The 18,226-nt window shown below is 41.8% G+C and overlaps 1 protein-coding gene across 1 annotated transcript in view; it reads right to left on the reverse strand.

Moving 5' to 3' along the window:
• The window catches only part of tacr1a (tachykinin receptor 1a), a 38,556-nt gene extending 20,905 nt beyond the window's left edge, over positions 1 to 17,651 (reverse strand). Inside the window, exons 1-2 of the mRNA XM_069166195.1 lie at positions 16,893 to 17,651; positions 8,307 to 8,501 (exon numbers count right to left, since the gene is read on the reverse strand). Of these exons, the coding sequence (XP_069022296.1) occupies positions 8,307 to 8,501; positions 16,893 to 17,287 (590 nt within the window). The 5' untranslated portion in view covers positions 17,288 to 17,651. The remainder of the gene's footprint in view (positions 1 to 8,306; positions 8,502 to 16,892) is intronic.
• Between the last annotated feature and the right edge of the window lie 575 nt (positions 17,652 to 18,226).

Here is an 18,226-nt window from a genome sequence, read left to right on the forward strand (position 1 = left end):
GGTCGACCACGTCACCGTGACTCGCGAGGACGTTGCTGCCCGTAAAGACGTCGTCGAGGTCAAACTCTCGATCAGACCGAGCTCTCAAACCAAGGAGTCGACACATTACTGCAACGCTGAAAATAACAACGCTCATGACACCAGATGCCGCGAGCATCTAAATGGCATATGTACTCGTTCTGAAGGGCTCCAAACTCCTCCAGACACTGAATCATGAAGCGGAAGTATAAATCAAGCAGACGGACTTGATGGGATCCATTAACTTGATGCTGCTGATTTGCATGATTAAAGTGGCTTTGTAAGATGGTGTGGTGGTTAGATACGGCATCACAGGGGGAAAAGAAAAAAAAAAGCTACTTTTTCTTTTATGGGATTTTGGCTTCATAGTGCGTAAACAAACAGTGGTGCCATAACAACGTCAGTCATACTGGGTTATGGATGAGAGATCAGAGAAGCTGGCAAGCTTCTGAAATTCATAAACCAACAAAAGTCAGTAGAAGATTATCAGGCAAATCCAATTTATCTATGGATCTCGTTTAATGTTTATCTTTCTCAAGCTCGTTTATCTTTCAGCTTCGTTTGCATAATTCATCTTTCTGGTCTTGGCACATGTTTCATGGTTTCTATGTTCCCTATTTTCCCATTATCCCGCATGCTTATGATAATGAGGTGGGCGTGTCCAGAAACGGCCACAGCAACCGACAGTGACGTCATCCATTGGTTTGTGAACTGCCGTCATGAAGCCTCGAGTTTGACTTGTTGGTCGTCACAGTCTTGCCGACTCGAAGTAGTTCGGAGCAGGAAGTGACCATATTTGGACGAGCAGGGGAAGAGCGAGTAGTAGTTCTGACACTATGCCCCGCCCACCTGTAGCAGAAAATCTGACTGTGCCATAGGCCTGTCAATCAAACAGACACGACCACCCTCCCCCAAAATGCCACTTTTTGGGGCCTAATATCAAATTAATGACGGAATTATTTTTTATGACCCACCAGCACAAAAGACTTAATCCCGCCCATTCTTGTGCATTTTTAAGTGTTACTTTTTTTTTGTGTGTGTGTCCCATACACATTAGTAACTTCTTAACAAATTATGCAAATAATTGAAACAGCGGCTTCCTTCATCCTGCTCGGAAAGCTCAGAGGCACCTTTACAGCTCCCGGGGAATGAGCTCATTCTCATTATGGTACTATTTAAAAAGCGTTCTTCGTTTCGGGGTCGGGGGTTGAGGTGTGTTCGCCTTTCAATGGGTTCCAAACAAATTACAGAAGGGAGCCGGTGTCTTGTGATGTTTCAGGGATTGAACACATTCCTGCGGCCTCTCAGATGCTCATTGTTGGACGGTTCGCCACGGAGATGAAAAACCGGCATTTCTTGGCACACACACACACACACACACATGCACACGCACACACACGGTCCCAGAGGTGTAAAGAACCTTTGCTGCCGCTCGTGAACAAACACAATCAGCTACAATCCAGGAAACCAGATGTTTGCTGTCACTGTTTACGTATTGAAGCACTCGAGATATTACTGATTTAGTGTTTTTGCAGCAGTCGTATCGATGTTGGTGGTTTCTGTGGAGAGTCTGACTGCAGGGAGCTGCTATGTTTTAGCATCCTGCACACGTGCGAGTGCTTCTCAGGTGCTCCTTTCGTCGTTTCGGTGAAATATCGCCGTGTTCAGAAAGACCAAAAGCTATTCTCTTTATGATGTATATTCATCGAGAGGTGGCCAACATCCTATGATGCTCCTTGGTGTAGTTTTTAGTTTCAGTAAAAGGCCTCAGCCGGGGTCCGGTGGGATTATTTTTTTTTTATCAGTCTTGTCTACGATGTAATTAATGTTGATTCTGGTGCATTAAATTGTCTCGTCAGCAGTCGTACAGCTGAAGGTTCTGTCAGCATGTATTAACTTTGTTATTTTTTTCACTTCAATTCAAGGGCATATCACTTATACAGGAGGAAATATTCAGATCAGTTCAAAAGTGGTTCAAGACTAAAGGTGAATTTAGATAAAAGAAGCATTAATATGTGTTGTCATGGCAACGGCAAACGTGTTTAAAAAAAAAAACAACAACCTGCGGTGTGTCTGACTCGATCTGATTGGAAACACGACGATACCTGGAACTTGACCGCATCACAGGACTGTCAATCAAACAGACACGCCCCCCCCCCCCCCAAAAAAAAACACAGTTTTTTTAAACTTATTTTCAGATGGACTGCTAGCAAAACTAAAATAACGTAAAAAAAAATGCATTGACTTAGAATTTTATGAGAAAAGTTGAATAGGAATCTATAGTGACTTTTTGGAGCCAGCCTCTAGTGGTAGTCGGTGGTATTGCAGATTGACAATTCTGTGATAGTAATACAGAAACTTAAAAAGTTATTTATATTAAAGGTATCTTTTGGCGTGGTCTTCAAAAAGATGAGGTTACATTTAGATAAATATTCACAATAGCTGTAATATCATAACTTCGGTAGGTCGGCTGCTGCATGTCGTCATTTGTTTCTTTTATAATCATCATTCATACCTTTGAAAATTTCAAATCACAACTCTCCAAAAAACCAAAAAGGGGAAAAAAACTAATACAGCAGGTTGTTTACAAGCTGCATCCGAATCTTTGCTGTTGATATTTACTTAATTTTACGAGGACGGTCGGTTGGATTATTATATTATTATTATATCATTTGTAATGATTTCCTCCTTTGGCAGCACTTACAAACTTTCTTGGCTGTTAAAAAGGTCGATTGGCGCCTCCAGCTGTTTCCATCCCTCACATGACCCTGGAGGTCAAAGAGGTCTGACTCTGTCTCGGGACTTGAATGCAACACAGTGCACAGCCCTGCTGCTGGTTTAAAGCTGCTCTCCTGGTTAACATTTGGCAACAGTAATGTGCCAAGAGATGTAGCAAAGTGCCAGAAAAGCAAAGAAGCAGCCAAGCAAACAAACATGGAGGAAAGGCAGAAGGAAAGAAATTTGTTCAACACCTTTTTTTTTTTTTTTTTAAAGCCTCAGCGATGAGGGATAAAAGACTCAAAGAAATGGAAACATGGTAATCTCCACTGTAAATTTAAGCCTCAGAGAATTTGTTTTTTTTTAATTTAATTTTGTATAGAAAGTACATTGTTTGCATTTAAATTTTTTTTTTTTATCAGTGATGATGTGCATAAAAAAATGGCGGCAAACGCACCAAATATCATGATAACGTACCATTGTACTGCTATAGAGGACTTAATCTGGTAAAAAAAACAAAAATAATAATTCTATTGATGTAATTTCCAAGAAAACAAACTGATATGTTCCTGTAAATTCATCGGAGGGTTCCTTAAAGGTATGAAATCATTGAGAACCAGTTATAAAGGGAATGTTCACAGTGTTCAATTCATATTATCCAATTAATTAATTTCCATAAATTACTCGTGTGACCGTGGTACAGTTGTCTCATTTACATAATTTACACGCTAGTTTAATGTGAGTCTCCTGTGCAAATCAATGACTCTTCATGAACCAACATATAAATTAAACGCAAATACTTTTCTCATCATTTTGATTAAATTATAGAGCTCTTTCAAGGAAATTCCTATAATTTAGTTTTCATTAAGAGGACTTTTAAAACGTAATGGCTAGTTTTTAGTACGTTGAATGCTGTTTATTGGTTTAATCCGTGACAGAGCCTTTTTATAAAAGTCTTAGTAAAATATCTAACAACTGTCCAATTAATGCAGTTATTTCCAATTTGCCATTCCTAACAGTGACACTGATGTTTCACCAAAGTATATTTTGCAGTTGTTCAGTTGCAACTGTCGTGGAAAAACGTTCGGCCGGACCGGAAGTCTTCAGGTTCTCCAAAAAATAGACAAAGAATAACACTGAAAGTTCAGAGCCACCGATATCTCTCATTGTTCTCGGAGTCGGGACATTTGATTCACTATCGTCTCTGAAATGTCCTTGAAACGGGAACACGTCCTTCCAACGGGAACACATTTGATTCACTATGGTCTCGTAAATTTGTTGAAGTTATACGGCCTCTCCGGGACTCCCCGAGGTAGACAGCCTTAGCAGGGTGGGATGGTTTGTCACACTGAGCTGAAACTGAAATGGGTGCACATTAAAAAAAAAAAAATAATAATAATAAAAAATAAAAAAAAGGAGTAGTTACTGGACGTAACTGCAGTTCTATGAATACATTCGTATTTTGTTTCTTTCAGTGGGAGGGCGGACGGGCGGGCGGGCGTCACTGATAAACGACAGTTTAGGGAACAGAAGCTGTTGCTACGTCACGTTACCGTCATACCAGCACGGTCAATAAAATCTCACTCAACAGAGGCCGCAGACGGGCTGAGAAATCACGCACGGTAACTCATTGTTTCAATTTCAGGCGCTATTGCCTCATCTCGCCCCGGAAAAAAAGGGCTTGGAGATGTCTATATTTCTGTATGAGAGTGAGAGTGAGTGTGAGTGCAAATATGATGTGACTGAAAACATGTACTCATAAATATTTAATGCATGGAAACAAATGGATGAGCTCGCTGTCAGTTCAGGATCGTATAAAAGCGCAAGCTAAAAGAAATGCGTGTTTATGGGGTTGATTAAATTGTGCAGGCGCCTGCTTATTTAAGCATGTGGGTGTTTGTACCAGTATACATAATTAATGTGTCTGTTTGTGTGTGTGTGTGTGTGTGTGTGTGTGTGTGTGTGTGTCGGGAGGAAGGGCAGCTGTTCCCTTGACTTCACCTGCCAGCGGAGGCGAGGGAATACTGGAGGTAGCGGGACGTCTCGCTACACACTGCTTTACTGTCACTAATCTCAGGCTCACGTCGGGTAAAGCCCAATTTAGCGAGACAGACGACTCTCTGTGTGTGTGTGTGTGTGTGTGTGTGTGTGTGTGTCTTTCAGAAGCGTCATATTGATTTATTTTTTTGGAGTATTTCTTATCAGCTTATATGCTTTAATGGAGTCATTTTGTGTTGTTTTTTTTTGTTTTTTTTACAACTAGGACTAGAGCGGTTCATTTTCGAGGAAGGGTTAAAGTTGCAGGTGGAGAACATAGGTTATAGATTAGGGTTATCATCGATCAATTAAAATCCCGCTGGATTTAGCTGATCAAAAGGTTCTGAGACTGCTCCTGCTGTGCGTGAACGGTGCGCAGCTCAGTAACGAAGCCATAACTTTCAGCAGCAAGTATTCCGAGTCTTACGTGGCTTCATCGACGCTAGCACCTGAGGTTTTGTGTGCATTCATGATTTCCATCATTACTTTGAAATTAGGCCTCAAAAAGCCGTTTTTTTTTTTTTTTTTATTTGGGGGATGGGGGGTCTGTTTGATTGACAGGCCTGTGGTGCAGTCAGGTTTTCGCTGTCGGTGGGCGAGACGTAGCGTACTGTCCTCAGGTTTCCAATCAGACCGAGTCAGATCCACTGCTCATCCAAATATGGTCACTTCCTGCTCCCAACTAGCAAAGATGGCGCCGGCCAAAAAATCCGAACTCGTGCCTTCACAACGACGCTCCCCAAACCAACGGGTGACGTCGCCGTCTGGTTCCGACACAGAGGCGCACGCGGATCTGAAACAGATGGCACGTACGGCCGAGCTCGTCCTCCTGCTTCCCGTGTTTGTGTGTCTTCGGATTAGCGTGTGCTGATCGGGTGCGGTTTGTGTGAAGAGTTATCTGTGTAAACACGCTTTCGCAAACATTTATTACCGTCCTTCGAGACCTCGATTACTAATTCCTCGCTCGCCGCAAAGGCATGAACACGGGCCCCGTCAAACAGGATGCAGACGGAGGGCGAAGAAAGACCCGCGGGACCGGACCCCGGGGTCACCTCCACGTGTCACCGATTAAAGTTTCATTAAAGAAATGTAATAAGCGCAGCGACGAAATTACCGCAGCGCTGTTCATAACAAAGCATATTTCCACAGAGAAATGCGGCGGCGGCGGCGGCGGCCGGGCTCAGAGCCGAACGGGTCGAAACTCTGCTGCTGATGAGCTGAAAGGTTGCCATCAGCTGAGCTGTGATCGGAGCTGTGTGTGTGTGTGTGTGTGTGTGTGTGTGTGTGTGTGTGTGTGTGTGTGTGTGTGTGTGTGTGTGTGTGTGCGCCGGCACATGTGAGTCATTGATTGCGTGGGTGGTTTTCATTTTTTTTCTGTGTTCGCTCAGCTAAGTATTTGTGTGTGTACCTGCGTGTGTGTGTGTGTGTGTGTGTGTGCGTGTGCGTGTGTGCGTGTGTGTGTTCATGTGTGTTTTTACAACAAAACAAAATGGAAGAAATTGGAGGTTACTCGGGTGGTGCAAAGGGTGAGATGAGATCGGTTCCCTTCAGCGGCAGCGACAGCTTATTGTTATTTCCTTTGCGGCATAAATACATAATGACAGACTGTTAGAGTGATTTAGTCGCTGGTTATGATACGAAAGTCCTTCGCTTCTATTTCGGCAACGTGCGGAAACCTGATATTTGGAGGAAAGGTAGCCGGTCAGCTCCGACTGAGCCGCCCCGGCCGAGGTCGCGGCGCGCCTGCAAATCATTCTCAGTGCCAGTTTTAATGTCATTCAGCCCTCTGCGTCGCGACGGTTCAAATAATGTCTGGCAGGAGTCTCTGAATGATTGAAATGAACCCGAGGGTGGCCAGACCCTCGTGTGCGGAGTAAAATTGGGTCGGGTTCACACCGGGCGAAGTCCAGTATGCAACTTAAAAGACTTACCTCAATTGGGAAACAATTTCCGTCCGACATTTAAAAAAAAGAAAAGAAAAGAAAAGAAAATGGAAAAACGTCGGCATCTTCACAGAATTTTTATTTTCCAATCGTTAATGTGTGATTTTGGATGTTTATTAAAAGAATTGTTCAAGCCGTAATTTAGCTAATGGACATTTCAACATGAACGCAAATTATAATTCAAAAGAGAGGTTTTTTTTTTTTCTTAAATCTGTTTTACAACACGTCTTTTTTGTGGTTCTTGCAAAACAATGAATAATCAAACCCGGCAGGGCAATTTCATCTCTGTAATTGCATCATAAAGCAACACCACCTTCTCTCTTTTTGTCAACACTGACGACACAACTGTTGTCAACAGTTTCCTGTAATTGTCTCTGGACTAAATCCAAGCTGAGCCGAGGAGTCGCGGGTTCTGGCCGTGCGGGAAGCCCAATAAAAACGTGTCGTAGCTGATGTACAAGAACAAATAGTAAACACCCACCCTTTCCCTTTCACACACACACACACACACACACACACACACACACACACACACACACACACACACACACACACACACACAAATAGCTCCTCTGACACTTTCATCACACGATGTATGGTACAGCCTGAACTGAATGTCCTGTACCGAACACATCGGCACCGTAGATCTGTTCTGCGCCTCACGTGCGAGTCTGCAGCTGTCCATGGACGAGGCAAAAGCAACATACACACATATAGACACACACACGCGCGCGCACACACGCGCACACACACACACACACACACACACACACACACACACATCAAGCTGCTAGCTCTCTGAGACATTTCTTTCTGAATGGCCCATTAGAGAAAGCACTGAAAAAGGAGAGAGAAAATAACCCAAATTTAACAAACAATCTCAGCATAGCGCTGCAAATTAAAGCAGAAAATGAGCTGTTGAATAGAGAGAGAGGATACTTTGACTCTGAGTGACTCCCAAAATCAGAAAAGCACTTGAGAAGTAAAAAAAAAAAAAAAAATCCCGGCTGTACTCTATCTCAATCTCTCAAGACTAAATATAAAACTCAGGTCCGCGTTCGGCTGCTTCAGGAGACGATTGAACGGGCTCTTTCGTTTGTGGAGTCAAGGTAAAACAAAAGGAAAAACGCAGTCTGTCGGCTCGCTTTCACCGACGTTGGAATCGATAGCGTAGATAAACACGGGGTCATTCCTCCGAAACACACTCAGCCTGTTGTGGTTTGATCAACCGATCTTTACGTTCTGGTCTGAAAAAAGGAGGCCAATACAAAAGTGCCTGCAACTGCAACACCATCGATGACCACTAGGGGGGGGGGGGGGGGGTTGCTCTATTTCCTCCTGTCCCACTCGGCCCGTTTGCCTTTCTCCAGTGGAAAAAAAACACACAAATCCGCCATGATGTGCCTTCAATTTAGCCACTACAAAGCTACAGAGAACTTCCCGCGCTTTTTTTTTTTTTTTTTTTTTACACTTTACGTTCATTTCCACCGAATATAAAATAGCCTCTTCCCACATTTGCCGTCGATTGAAGAGTGATTAGCGGCGCTTGTCGCCCGTTTGAAAAGCTGCTCCGCCGAGAGAGAGACTCACATCTTTTTGAAGTTGCACACGGTGTACTCGGGCCAGTCGATGTAGCACACCACCCGTCCGGGGAGCTGCTCCGTGTTGGAGTAGTAGTACTGGGGGAAGGCCAGGAGCAGCGCCAGGACCCAGATCACGGCCACCACCACTTTGGTCTCCGTGGACGACATGCGCTGCTGCAGAGGGTGGATGATGGCCACGTACCTGCAAGAGATGACACGAGCGGTGAGCAACGCACGGAGAACATTTTTAACCGTCACCCCTGAGCGCCTCCCCCCCTCCCCATCCCCATCACCATCCCACCCATCCTCCTGTGCAAGAAACAAAATACAAACCCACTCATAGAACTCGAGTTACGTCCAGTAACTTTTTTTTATCAACTTAGTTCCCGTGCACCCGTTTCAATTCAGCTCGGTGTGAGAGTCGCTCATGTATTTTCTCTTTCTCTCCTTGTTTTCTCTGCTCTGTAAAAAAAATGTTTCCGGTCACCGAGAATTTGATGACAGCTTCACTCGCTACGTGACCATTAAAAAAAAATAAATAAAAAAAAAGCATCATTAAAAAACGAAAAGTTAAGCTGTCGATGAACAAACCTCGAACCTCAAACTGCTGAAAAGTGATGGTTCACCTGAAGGAGAAGATGAAGAAGCTGTACAGATGGATTCATTGTTCAGCATGCGGTCACAAGTTATTTAAACCCTTGATGTGGGCAAAAGTGTAAAAAAAAAAAAAAAAAAAAAAAAATTCCATTTACATGCGAGTCACAAATTTAAAATAGAGTTCCTGAAGGGTAACTCGAACTGTGTGCTGAAAAACAACCTGCAGGATGCAAATATTCACACACACACCCACGCATACTCCTGATCCTGAAAACAACACCGGAGATTCATTATAAAAAGTGAAATAGGCTTTTAGATTTCTTCTCCCAGGACGTTTGAGTAATCATTTCACATCGTTGAGATCGTGCTCCCAATCAGAGAAACAATGCAGAGCGTGAATAAGTTCAAATTACTTCGTACGTCGTTAGCAAGGAGCCTCATTAGGAAAATATGTGCAAAACCGGAAGCCGTTCCCTCCCAGTAAGAATAAAATACTTCAGAGAGGAGAAAATTAATGACTTCGGTTCTTTCTTTTTGCCTGCTGAGCAGATTTCTGACATTCTGACTTATCAGTCGTATTGATTTGCTTTCATTTAAAAATCTCAAAAAGTTTTGCTCAATAACCTGGAATCTACATTCATCCAGTCGAGTTTATGTTATTGAATGTCTCAGATCAATCAAACAGACACGGCCCCAAAAACGATGTTTTTTTTTTAGGCTTATTTTCTAATTAATGACGGGATCATTTTCGGATGGACGGGCAGAAAACTAATGAGAAGGAGCGACTTTAGCTAACAACGCCAAAGTAACTGGTGGAGAAATTTTATTGACTGAGCATTTGATGAGAGAAGTTGAATGGGAGTCTACGGAGCCGGAGGCTTTTTACAGCCGACCTCTAGTGGCACTCGGTGGTATTGCAGCTTAAGGCACTTCTGCATCGGCCTCATTTTTTTCAGACCCCCGAAGCTACGTCAACTTTTATACAGTCTATGATTTAAACCCCCAAACTTCTTATTGTAAACTGGACAGTCAGGAAATATTCCTTTTCGTCTCCAGAGCGTTAGCATTAGTGTTTTTTATTTATTTTTTTGGGCTCCCTTTTAGGCAAAGCCCTCCAGTCCCGAGCCAAAGAGGTCCAATTAAAGGCTTAATCCCACTAATAACCCAAATGAATCTTGTCAAATGGACATTCCCAGCTCCAATTAAATCACAGAGAAGAGGAGGCCTTTGAATTGAAACACTCCCCTCACGGTCCGCTCAGAGTTGGAGATCACAGCCTCCGCTTCACTCTGGCCGGCAGCCACGTGGCTTTTCTCTCCGCGTAGGTGAGTCACTGTCGACTCGTCGATGTCAGAATCAAACGCACACCTGAAGAGGACAGCGGCACAAATCTTCGTCGCCGGCGTCTAACGCATCCGCAGCGGACCGACAAGCTCTTACAATCTCGTCGTTGAGAACGGAGTTTATCGCACACGATGTAATTTTGAGATGCATTTTTCAGAAAAGAAATACAGAAATGAACAAAAAAAAACGTATTAACAACCAAAATATGTGTGTTCGAATTTATTAGCATCTTATCAAACTCTAATCCACGCACCAGTCTGCTTGTTGCATCCAAATCCTTTCAAATTCCCCGTAGGCTCTAATTAGGATTAGCCCGTTTAAAAAAAAAAAAAAAAAATTTTCAGAAAAAACTAAAAGTCAAAATCATTCAGTTTGGACCTTTTTGTCCACTTTTGTTGTCTGAGCAGCCGGTTAGCTTAGCCGAACATGAAACCTGGAAACAGGCTTTGCCAAACGCTCCCGACCGGCCCTCTTAAAGCTCACTAATTAATACGTCTCATCCTGTTTGTTGAATCTGTGTAAAAGACTTTAAGGGGTTATGTTCTGGACACTTTCTCTGGACCAGTTGCCAGGTAACCAACGGAGACTCCTGGATGAAGACTCTGGTCCGAGCAGCGAATTAGCAAATTTTCCAAAAACTTTAACCGAACACTTTTAAATATTCATGATGAGCAGGAAAAGTTTTAACTGGGATATTTTCCTAAAATTTGAAGTGTGTGTGTGTGTGTGTGTGTGTGTGTGTGTGTGTGTGTGTGTGTGTGTGTGTGTGTGTGAATGAAGGGTGGAATTTTTAACAGATTTAAAATGTGGTACCTGATCTGAAAAGGACAGCTCCTGCACCAACAGCTGGGTAAAAAGAACGACAATGACGAGTGCAGCGTTTTAACCAAAGTTGAAAAATGTTTTCAACTGTAGGCGAACCAGAAAAAAAAAAAACTGGTGTAAAAAAAAAAAAAATAAACTCGGCGCTTCGGTTGAAAATAATTTCAAAAAATACTCTAGGCTCAGAAAAAAAAATAAAAAAAAATGTGTTGCACATTCATGGCATCACATGTTGCTCGACTAAAACAAAGAGCGGACTTGAATTGATGAAAAACAAAAAACGAAATCTCATTTTGTTCAACTAGAAAAGTTTGAAAGTCCCTGCTGCAGCTTGAGAGGTGTTTCGCTTTCGCGGGTTTTGTTGCTGCAGAGCTCGTCTCCGCTGTGCTTTTCTTCCCTTTCATTACACACCTTACGTAAACCTCTGAGACCGCTGCACTTCAAGTAAGGTCTGTGGGCAGTATCTGTTTCCTCTCAACAGGATACGTTTTAAAAAGAATTCTAATTAATAGCCAACAAATAGCAGGCGGACCGTCGATATCTATATATATATATATATATATATATATATATATCTCCTGTATATAAACACCACATGGTTTGTCTGAGACGTTTGTGATCGGGAGGGAAGAAGCCGAAGCGACAGATGCAATTCGCTGCTCTTCAAGGTTGCCGGGGACTTTGAACTTTTTTTTTTTTCTTAACAAATTGCATTTGATAGCAGGTTGTGGTAATTTGATCGTGAATTTGTTTCCTCGGGTTTATTGGCCTCTCAGGGGGTTGTTGTTGTTGTTCCACCGACAGTTATGTCAAATTCCCATCGACAGTTGGAAGAAGATGAGCTGGGTGGAGGTGGCAGACCCTGGTGTGTGTGTGTGTGTGTGTGTGTGCGTGTGTGTGTGTGTGTGTGTGCGCGCGCGCGCACAGAAATACTCAGTAGGCAGTGTGTGTCCACTGGGGTAGAAGATGAGGTCGCTGGTTGAGGTCGGTCTAATCTCGTGGCACATACAGGACGTGCTGGTGAGGAATCGATAATGATAATAACACAGAAAACATAGATAGTGGAAATAACGATAATATACGGTATCGGTAGATTTCTTGCTTGTGTGTGCTGGCTCTGAGAATACAACGTAAGGACATGGATCGAAACCAAACAAAGAAAACGTTTTACCAATTTACCAACACCTTCAGCTCTAAGATAAAAAAAAGAAAAGAAAAAAAAAAAGTGTAAAACACATTCAAATACGTAAATCCACGATCGAGCCAAATGTGAAGAAACCCAGATATCGTGTTCAGAAGAACGCCACAGATGAATGAGGTGGACATGAAGTCATAGTGATCTCTGACCGTCCAATCAATTCATCCCCGAGGCAACGTGAACACTTCGGCCCCGTTTGAGGAAATTCCCCCAAGGCGACATTTCCGCTGACTCGTGTACGACTTGCAGCGTTTCTGTGTTTGGTTTGTCTTCACTGTTTTTCCAGTTTCCTTCAGCACACCTGCTCATTTGTTTGCGCTTTGTTTATTTGGATGTTTTTTTTTTTTTTTTTTTTTAATATGAAGTACACTGAGCTTTCAGGGACGCTTAATTTTTTTTTAATAAATAGTAGGATTTAATAAGGACACACAATGAATGGTGACATCACATCAATAATAATCACATCAACTAAATGCCTTCAATTAGGAAAATCAAGTCTCACAACCACTTTTGGAATCTCTAATCTGAGTTGATTTTTTTCAGTGGCAGCAAATGACAAGTGTTGATAGGACTGTTGTTTATTCACGGTTCGAGGCGACATCGCTCCGAGGCAGCTGTTCAGAATTAGCGAAAGTAACATGAAATGAGAAACTTCCTTATTTAAACAAGATTATTTTTGGTAGAATATAAAATAGTATTTCCTCTTTTTATTATAAGTGTTTCCGTATTACAATTTTTTTTTAATTATAGACAAATGCTGGCTTAATGTCTCAGTTTTCCCACTATGCTTTGCACCAAATAAAAGGTTTCTGTCATCTGAAATGCAAGAGGGCTTTTAATTTGAAACAGATACAGGAAGTGTTGAGTTTTGTATTAATATTGGTCAAAGTTGTCAAATTTAAAGTGAATTGATCGATTCGCCAACATCAACTCGAAGCCTCTTTGATCCACTACCTTTTGCCCTGTTAAAGTTACTGCATTACATTTGAGTACAAACTCAACACTTCCTGTGTCTGTTTCAAAATAAAAGTTCCTTTATTTATTTTTTTGCCAAGGCTTTTATTCTGAAACATTTGCAGGAACCTGTTGTGACTGAAATTGGACAATCACACTTTACACAAGTAAATCCAGAACGAGCGCTAGAAATTCCGTGATTATATTATTGAATTTATTAAATGAATTGATTGAAATATTAAGGCCACAATATTGACTATTGTATGGAAACCTGCCATCACAGTGATTACGTAACCTTAGAAACGAGACACAATTTAACAGCGAGGTTGTGCGCGTGTCACGGGTTCATTTTTTTTTTTTTAAATTACAAATGGCCTCGCTGGTATAAAAGTTTTTTTTCTCTCCTATTTTCAGTCTAATTTCACGGTGTACCAGAGCTTTGTATAATCTGTCGGTTTTTTGTCGTGTACGTGGTTTTGTATCAAACTTCACGTGACGACTAACAGAAAGTTAATGTAATTTCATGGTGTGCCTATTTAGACTTTTTTGGATTGGTAAATTCTGACAGATCCATTAATAGCTAAACTGAATAAAAAAATGAGGCTTCAGTCGGGGTTAAATGTAGAAAAAACCTTAAAGCAACAAACTAAAACTTCACTTCATTTGCATATCAAAGAGGATGAGACCTGAGGTGACTTTACACCTGCCCATCCACATTTTTTATTGTTGACGCATCTACCGCCCTGTTTTAAGTCGTGTCACATAATCCCATTGTAGTGAGGAAAGATTTAAGATTTAAGTTAACTCTGTGGTGTTTTATTTACGAGTCACTTTATCTCGGGTGTAACTCTCAGGTGAACTAATGAAAACCTTTTCAAGTTTTTCTCTGCAGGACCTATTGAACTGCAAATTCAACTCCTGGTTCCCGTAATGACAAAATGTGAACCTGGCAGGTCAGGGTAAAAAATGGGAAAGAGCATCCTGGTTGAAAAAGTAACTTTCAGCTGCTCAAAACATTTCCTCTTATTGGATTAGATCATTTTATGCTAAACTATCTGTGCTCCACGTGCTTATTTGCATAAAAGACTCGCTCATCATGTCCAATCAGGCTAATCAAGAGTTCCTCGACATAAATGGGGACTCGAAAATGCATATTAATATCTCTCCACCAGCTCATTCAGAATCATTAGTGTTCATAATTTCAGCTTCGGGTAAACTATGAATTGATGAAGTTCAAGCGTTGCATTAGAGTGGACGTAAAGGAAAGTGACAAGCAATTCAAACAAAAAGTCCAGCGGGCAGCGATCATGGCAGACAGTCAAAAAAAAAAATGGAGTAGAAAAATGTCCTCGCCAAATGAGACGATGGTGAGTCTCAGGAACATTGCTAGATTGATAGAATATCCAATTCAACTGGCTGATGAAAGACCAGAACATTCTGTATGTAGACAAATGAATTCACACATATGAGCAATTAAGAAGTTTTATTTGACCTGAAGGAGACCCCGCACAACCTCCAGCTAGTTGTAAATCCAAAACTAAAAACTGAACTAGATTTTGCCCGAAAGCTGTTTGCTTGAAAAAGTTGGTTCCAATAGTGATTTTATAAATCAGATACAGGATTAATTAATGTGCTAATAGGTTGCTAGGAAACATCTGCAGCGCAGTGCAGAAGTTGAATGGGAGTCTATGGAGCCGGAGGCTTTTTGGAGCCACCCTCTAGTGGCACTAGGTGGTATTGCAGTTTAAATCACTTCCGCATCGGCCTCATTTTTCCAGACCCGGAAGCTACGTCCACTTTTATATACAGTCCATGCTCACAGTACATAGACATGTTGCAGCTGCCACAATCATCCAATCAGAGGACCACAAAGTCTGGTCAGGCTGATAAACACCTTGAACTAACACAAAGCATCAACAATTAGAACCTTTGCTTTTGTTGGTTAATCCATTGTAGTCTTTTTCATTTGTCAGGGACTTTAAGCATTTATTGACACTCCTTGAAAGTCCAATTTCCTCAACACAAAATGGAAAGAAAAAAAAAAGAAATTAGCATTTGGTAAATCATCCGATGAGCCTGGATGCAATTGAGGTGAGCATTTCTATAAAACTGGGGTTTATCTCGCTCATCTCAATACAAAACAGTATCTGCGCCTATTTTAAACTCGTACGGGAGGATGAAAATGAAGAGGGGACCTCCATCACCATCTTCGTCAACTTTCAAACATTCTCAAATACCTTTTATTACAGCAGCTGCCAAAGTATGATGCCAACACAGTGAATGAAATGCTTCTCTAATAACATCTTTATTCTCATTATTATTAATATTATTCATTCTCATTTCCTCTACAGATTTAACTTAATCTTGGAAAAGGTCAAGTTCATGGCTTTCCTGCTGAAACACAGAATTACAGGCTATTATGTCTGAGATGGACTAAATACACGGATGCAATCATGATGATAATCTACAGGCAAGATGGACACAGCTTTAAGTATGGCTATAGTGGGAAGCGGCTGTTTCAAACACGCGCACGCACACACACACACACACACACACACACTCATGAACATAGAGATAATTACATACAGAGGAACGTACACATCAACACATACGGCACAAGTATACGCATACACACACCACACTGCACAACCAAACACACACACACACACACACACACACACACACACACACACGAGTGTGGCTTTTCATGCATTCATTGACAAGGAGCCGCCCCATTAATGAATAAAGCTCCTACACACACAGGAATGTTCATTGATGGGAAGAGAGGTCTCAGATATGAAGATATAAATCTCCCAAAGGACATATTTTCAAGAGACTATAAATTCTAGCATGAGGACATAAAAAAAACAACCAAGTAGGCTTTTAGCGGGTGGCTTTATTTCATTGAATTTTACGGGGATTTGAGTCAGCAGGTGGTGAAGCGAAACTGTGATAGTCAGCCTCCCCACTTAAGGAGCAACACAGAGATTCTGTCAGCATAGTAAATACAAAAGGGGTCCACATTACTGCGAGAATGCAGGTGCACATTGGAGCTGTACGATGATCTTTTGACCAAATACCCCAATAATGCAACAATATGGTAGTTGAGTAGAGTATTGGTGCTTTAATGGAATATTTGCACAATTAAATTTCTGATAAATAATCATCAATAATGTAGATATAAGACTTAAGTGGTTAAAGGCAGAAGAAGCCAGAAGAAGACGACACTTATGCCATATCACCATATTACAATGTCCAAAATCATCAGGTCTCATCACAATATTCATATGACTCATTACGGAGCAAATTAAACAAAAGTTTCTGATTGAATTTCGGGAAAAGCACTTGGGCTCAAAAACCGTTAACCAGACGCAAAGTAATCGTATAACCAAGTTTTCTGTAGGCTACTTTGGTTTTTAATATACATCACTAACATTTTCTTGACATTCCTGTATTTGTCTTTTAATGATATTGTGACAAATTATTTAGAATTTTGATCTACAGTTAAGGTTCTTCTAAGAAATTCCTAAACATTAATTGAATGGTGATCAGAGTGGATTAGATTAGATGATCTGTATACCATGTTGTTGTTTTTTAAATACATAATGACTCGCCAGGTTTTTGTCAGTTCTCATGTGGTTCTCCAACAGACAGGCAGTGAAAAGGCAGCAAGCTCACCTGTCCAGAGCGATGGCAGTCATGGAGTAGATGCTGGCGAAGACGGCCGCGATGGGGAAGAAGTTGTGAAAGCGGCAGTAGACCAGCCCGAAGTACCACTCGTTGTGCACGGCGTAGGTGAAGTTGATCACCGTGTTGAAGGCGGACATGGAGGCTTCGGCGAACGCCAGGTTCAGCAGGAAATAGTTGGTGACGGTCCTCATGCGTTTATGCGCCATAATAATCCAGATCACCGTTACGTTACCTACCACGGACACGATAACTATGCAGCTGTACGCAATGGCCCAGAGGACGATCCTCCAGACGGGCTGCACGAACTGGTTCCAGTACGCAGTCCCGTTGTTGGTGTCGTTGGTCCAATTTGGCACCTGGGTGGTATTGAATAGAGGATCCATGTTGCTGTTTGAGACCGAACGAAATACTAACAAACCGCAGGATGTAAACCTATAAATTGCGCGACAAAGTCCCGGTGCCAAATGCAAAGTGAAGAATGGAAAGTTTCACACGGCTTTTCCGCCTCGCGCTCATTTGGAAATTGGAGAGAGTCCACTTGAAACCTCGCTGTCTTGGAAATGATTGATTCAAGAATTCTGTGTAAGAGAATTGTAAATTTCGATAACAATCTCTCTATCTTGTTCACTTTTCGTTCGTGCGTAAAAGAACTTGCCTTTTTACGCGCGTTACAGCACCAGAGCAGGTCCGCGCTCCCCTGCCTGCTCACACACGAGAGAGCTGTATGTGCGCCGTCCTCTCTCCCTCTGCGTCTCTGAGCTCTCCTCCCGCTCCTCTGCTCCAACTGAGAGGCTGCACACCAGCTTATGGAAGCGAGCCGCTGCGCACTCATCCAATAGGCAGACTCCTTATTTATGATTGTGGATGAACCCAGCCAGGTAAATTATTCAGTTCATCCGATTCAGATTGCAGGAGGAAATCAACAGGATTACCATGAATACCTCTTAACTGATTTAATTCACTCATTATTCCTTTGTAGTAAAAAAACAACAACATAATAATGATAATAATATGGGAGTTTTAATACAATAGCTGATTATTGGTGCCATTCAAATAGATTTAATCTGAAAATACAAGTTAAGATCACGTTGTTTTTTTTTGGTTTTCTTTCCCTGATTGTGGTCTGTAATGAGATGAGGTGCTACACTGAATGTCCCCGTCTCCCCTCTCACTGCCCCCTCTTGTGGTCTCAGAGTCCGGACCTTTGGTTTTGGAGATCTGTTGCTTTATAGGATGCTGATGAAAAATCTCATCTGCAGTCAGAGAGGCTGCTTTACATTTCAAAATAAAAGCCCTGTTTTCTTATATGACACTCAGAGTAA

This window comes from Embiotoca jacksoni, unplaced genomic scaffold, assembly GCF_022577435.1.
Source record: "Embiotoca jacksoni isolate LCO1_2020_lvr unplaced genomic scaffold, fEmbJac1.0.p SCAF_37, whole genome shotgun sequence".
Taxonomy (NCBI): domain Eukaryota; kingdom Metazoa; phylum Chordata; class Actinopteri; family Embiotocidae; genus Embiotoca; species Embiotoca jacksoni.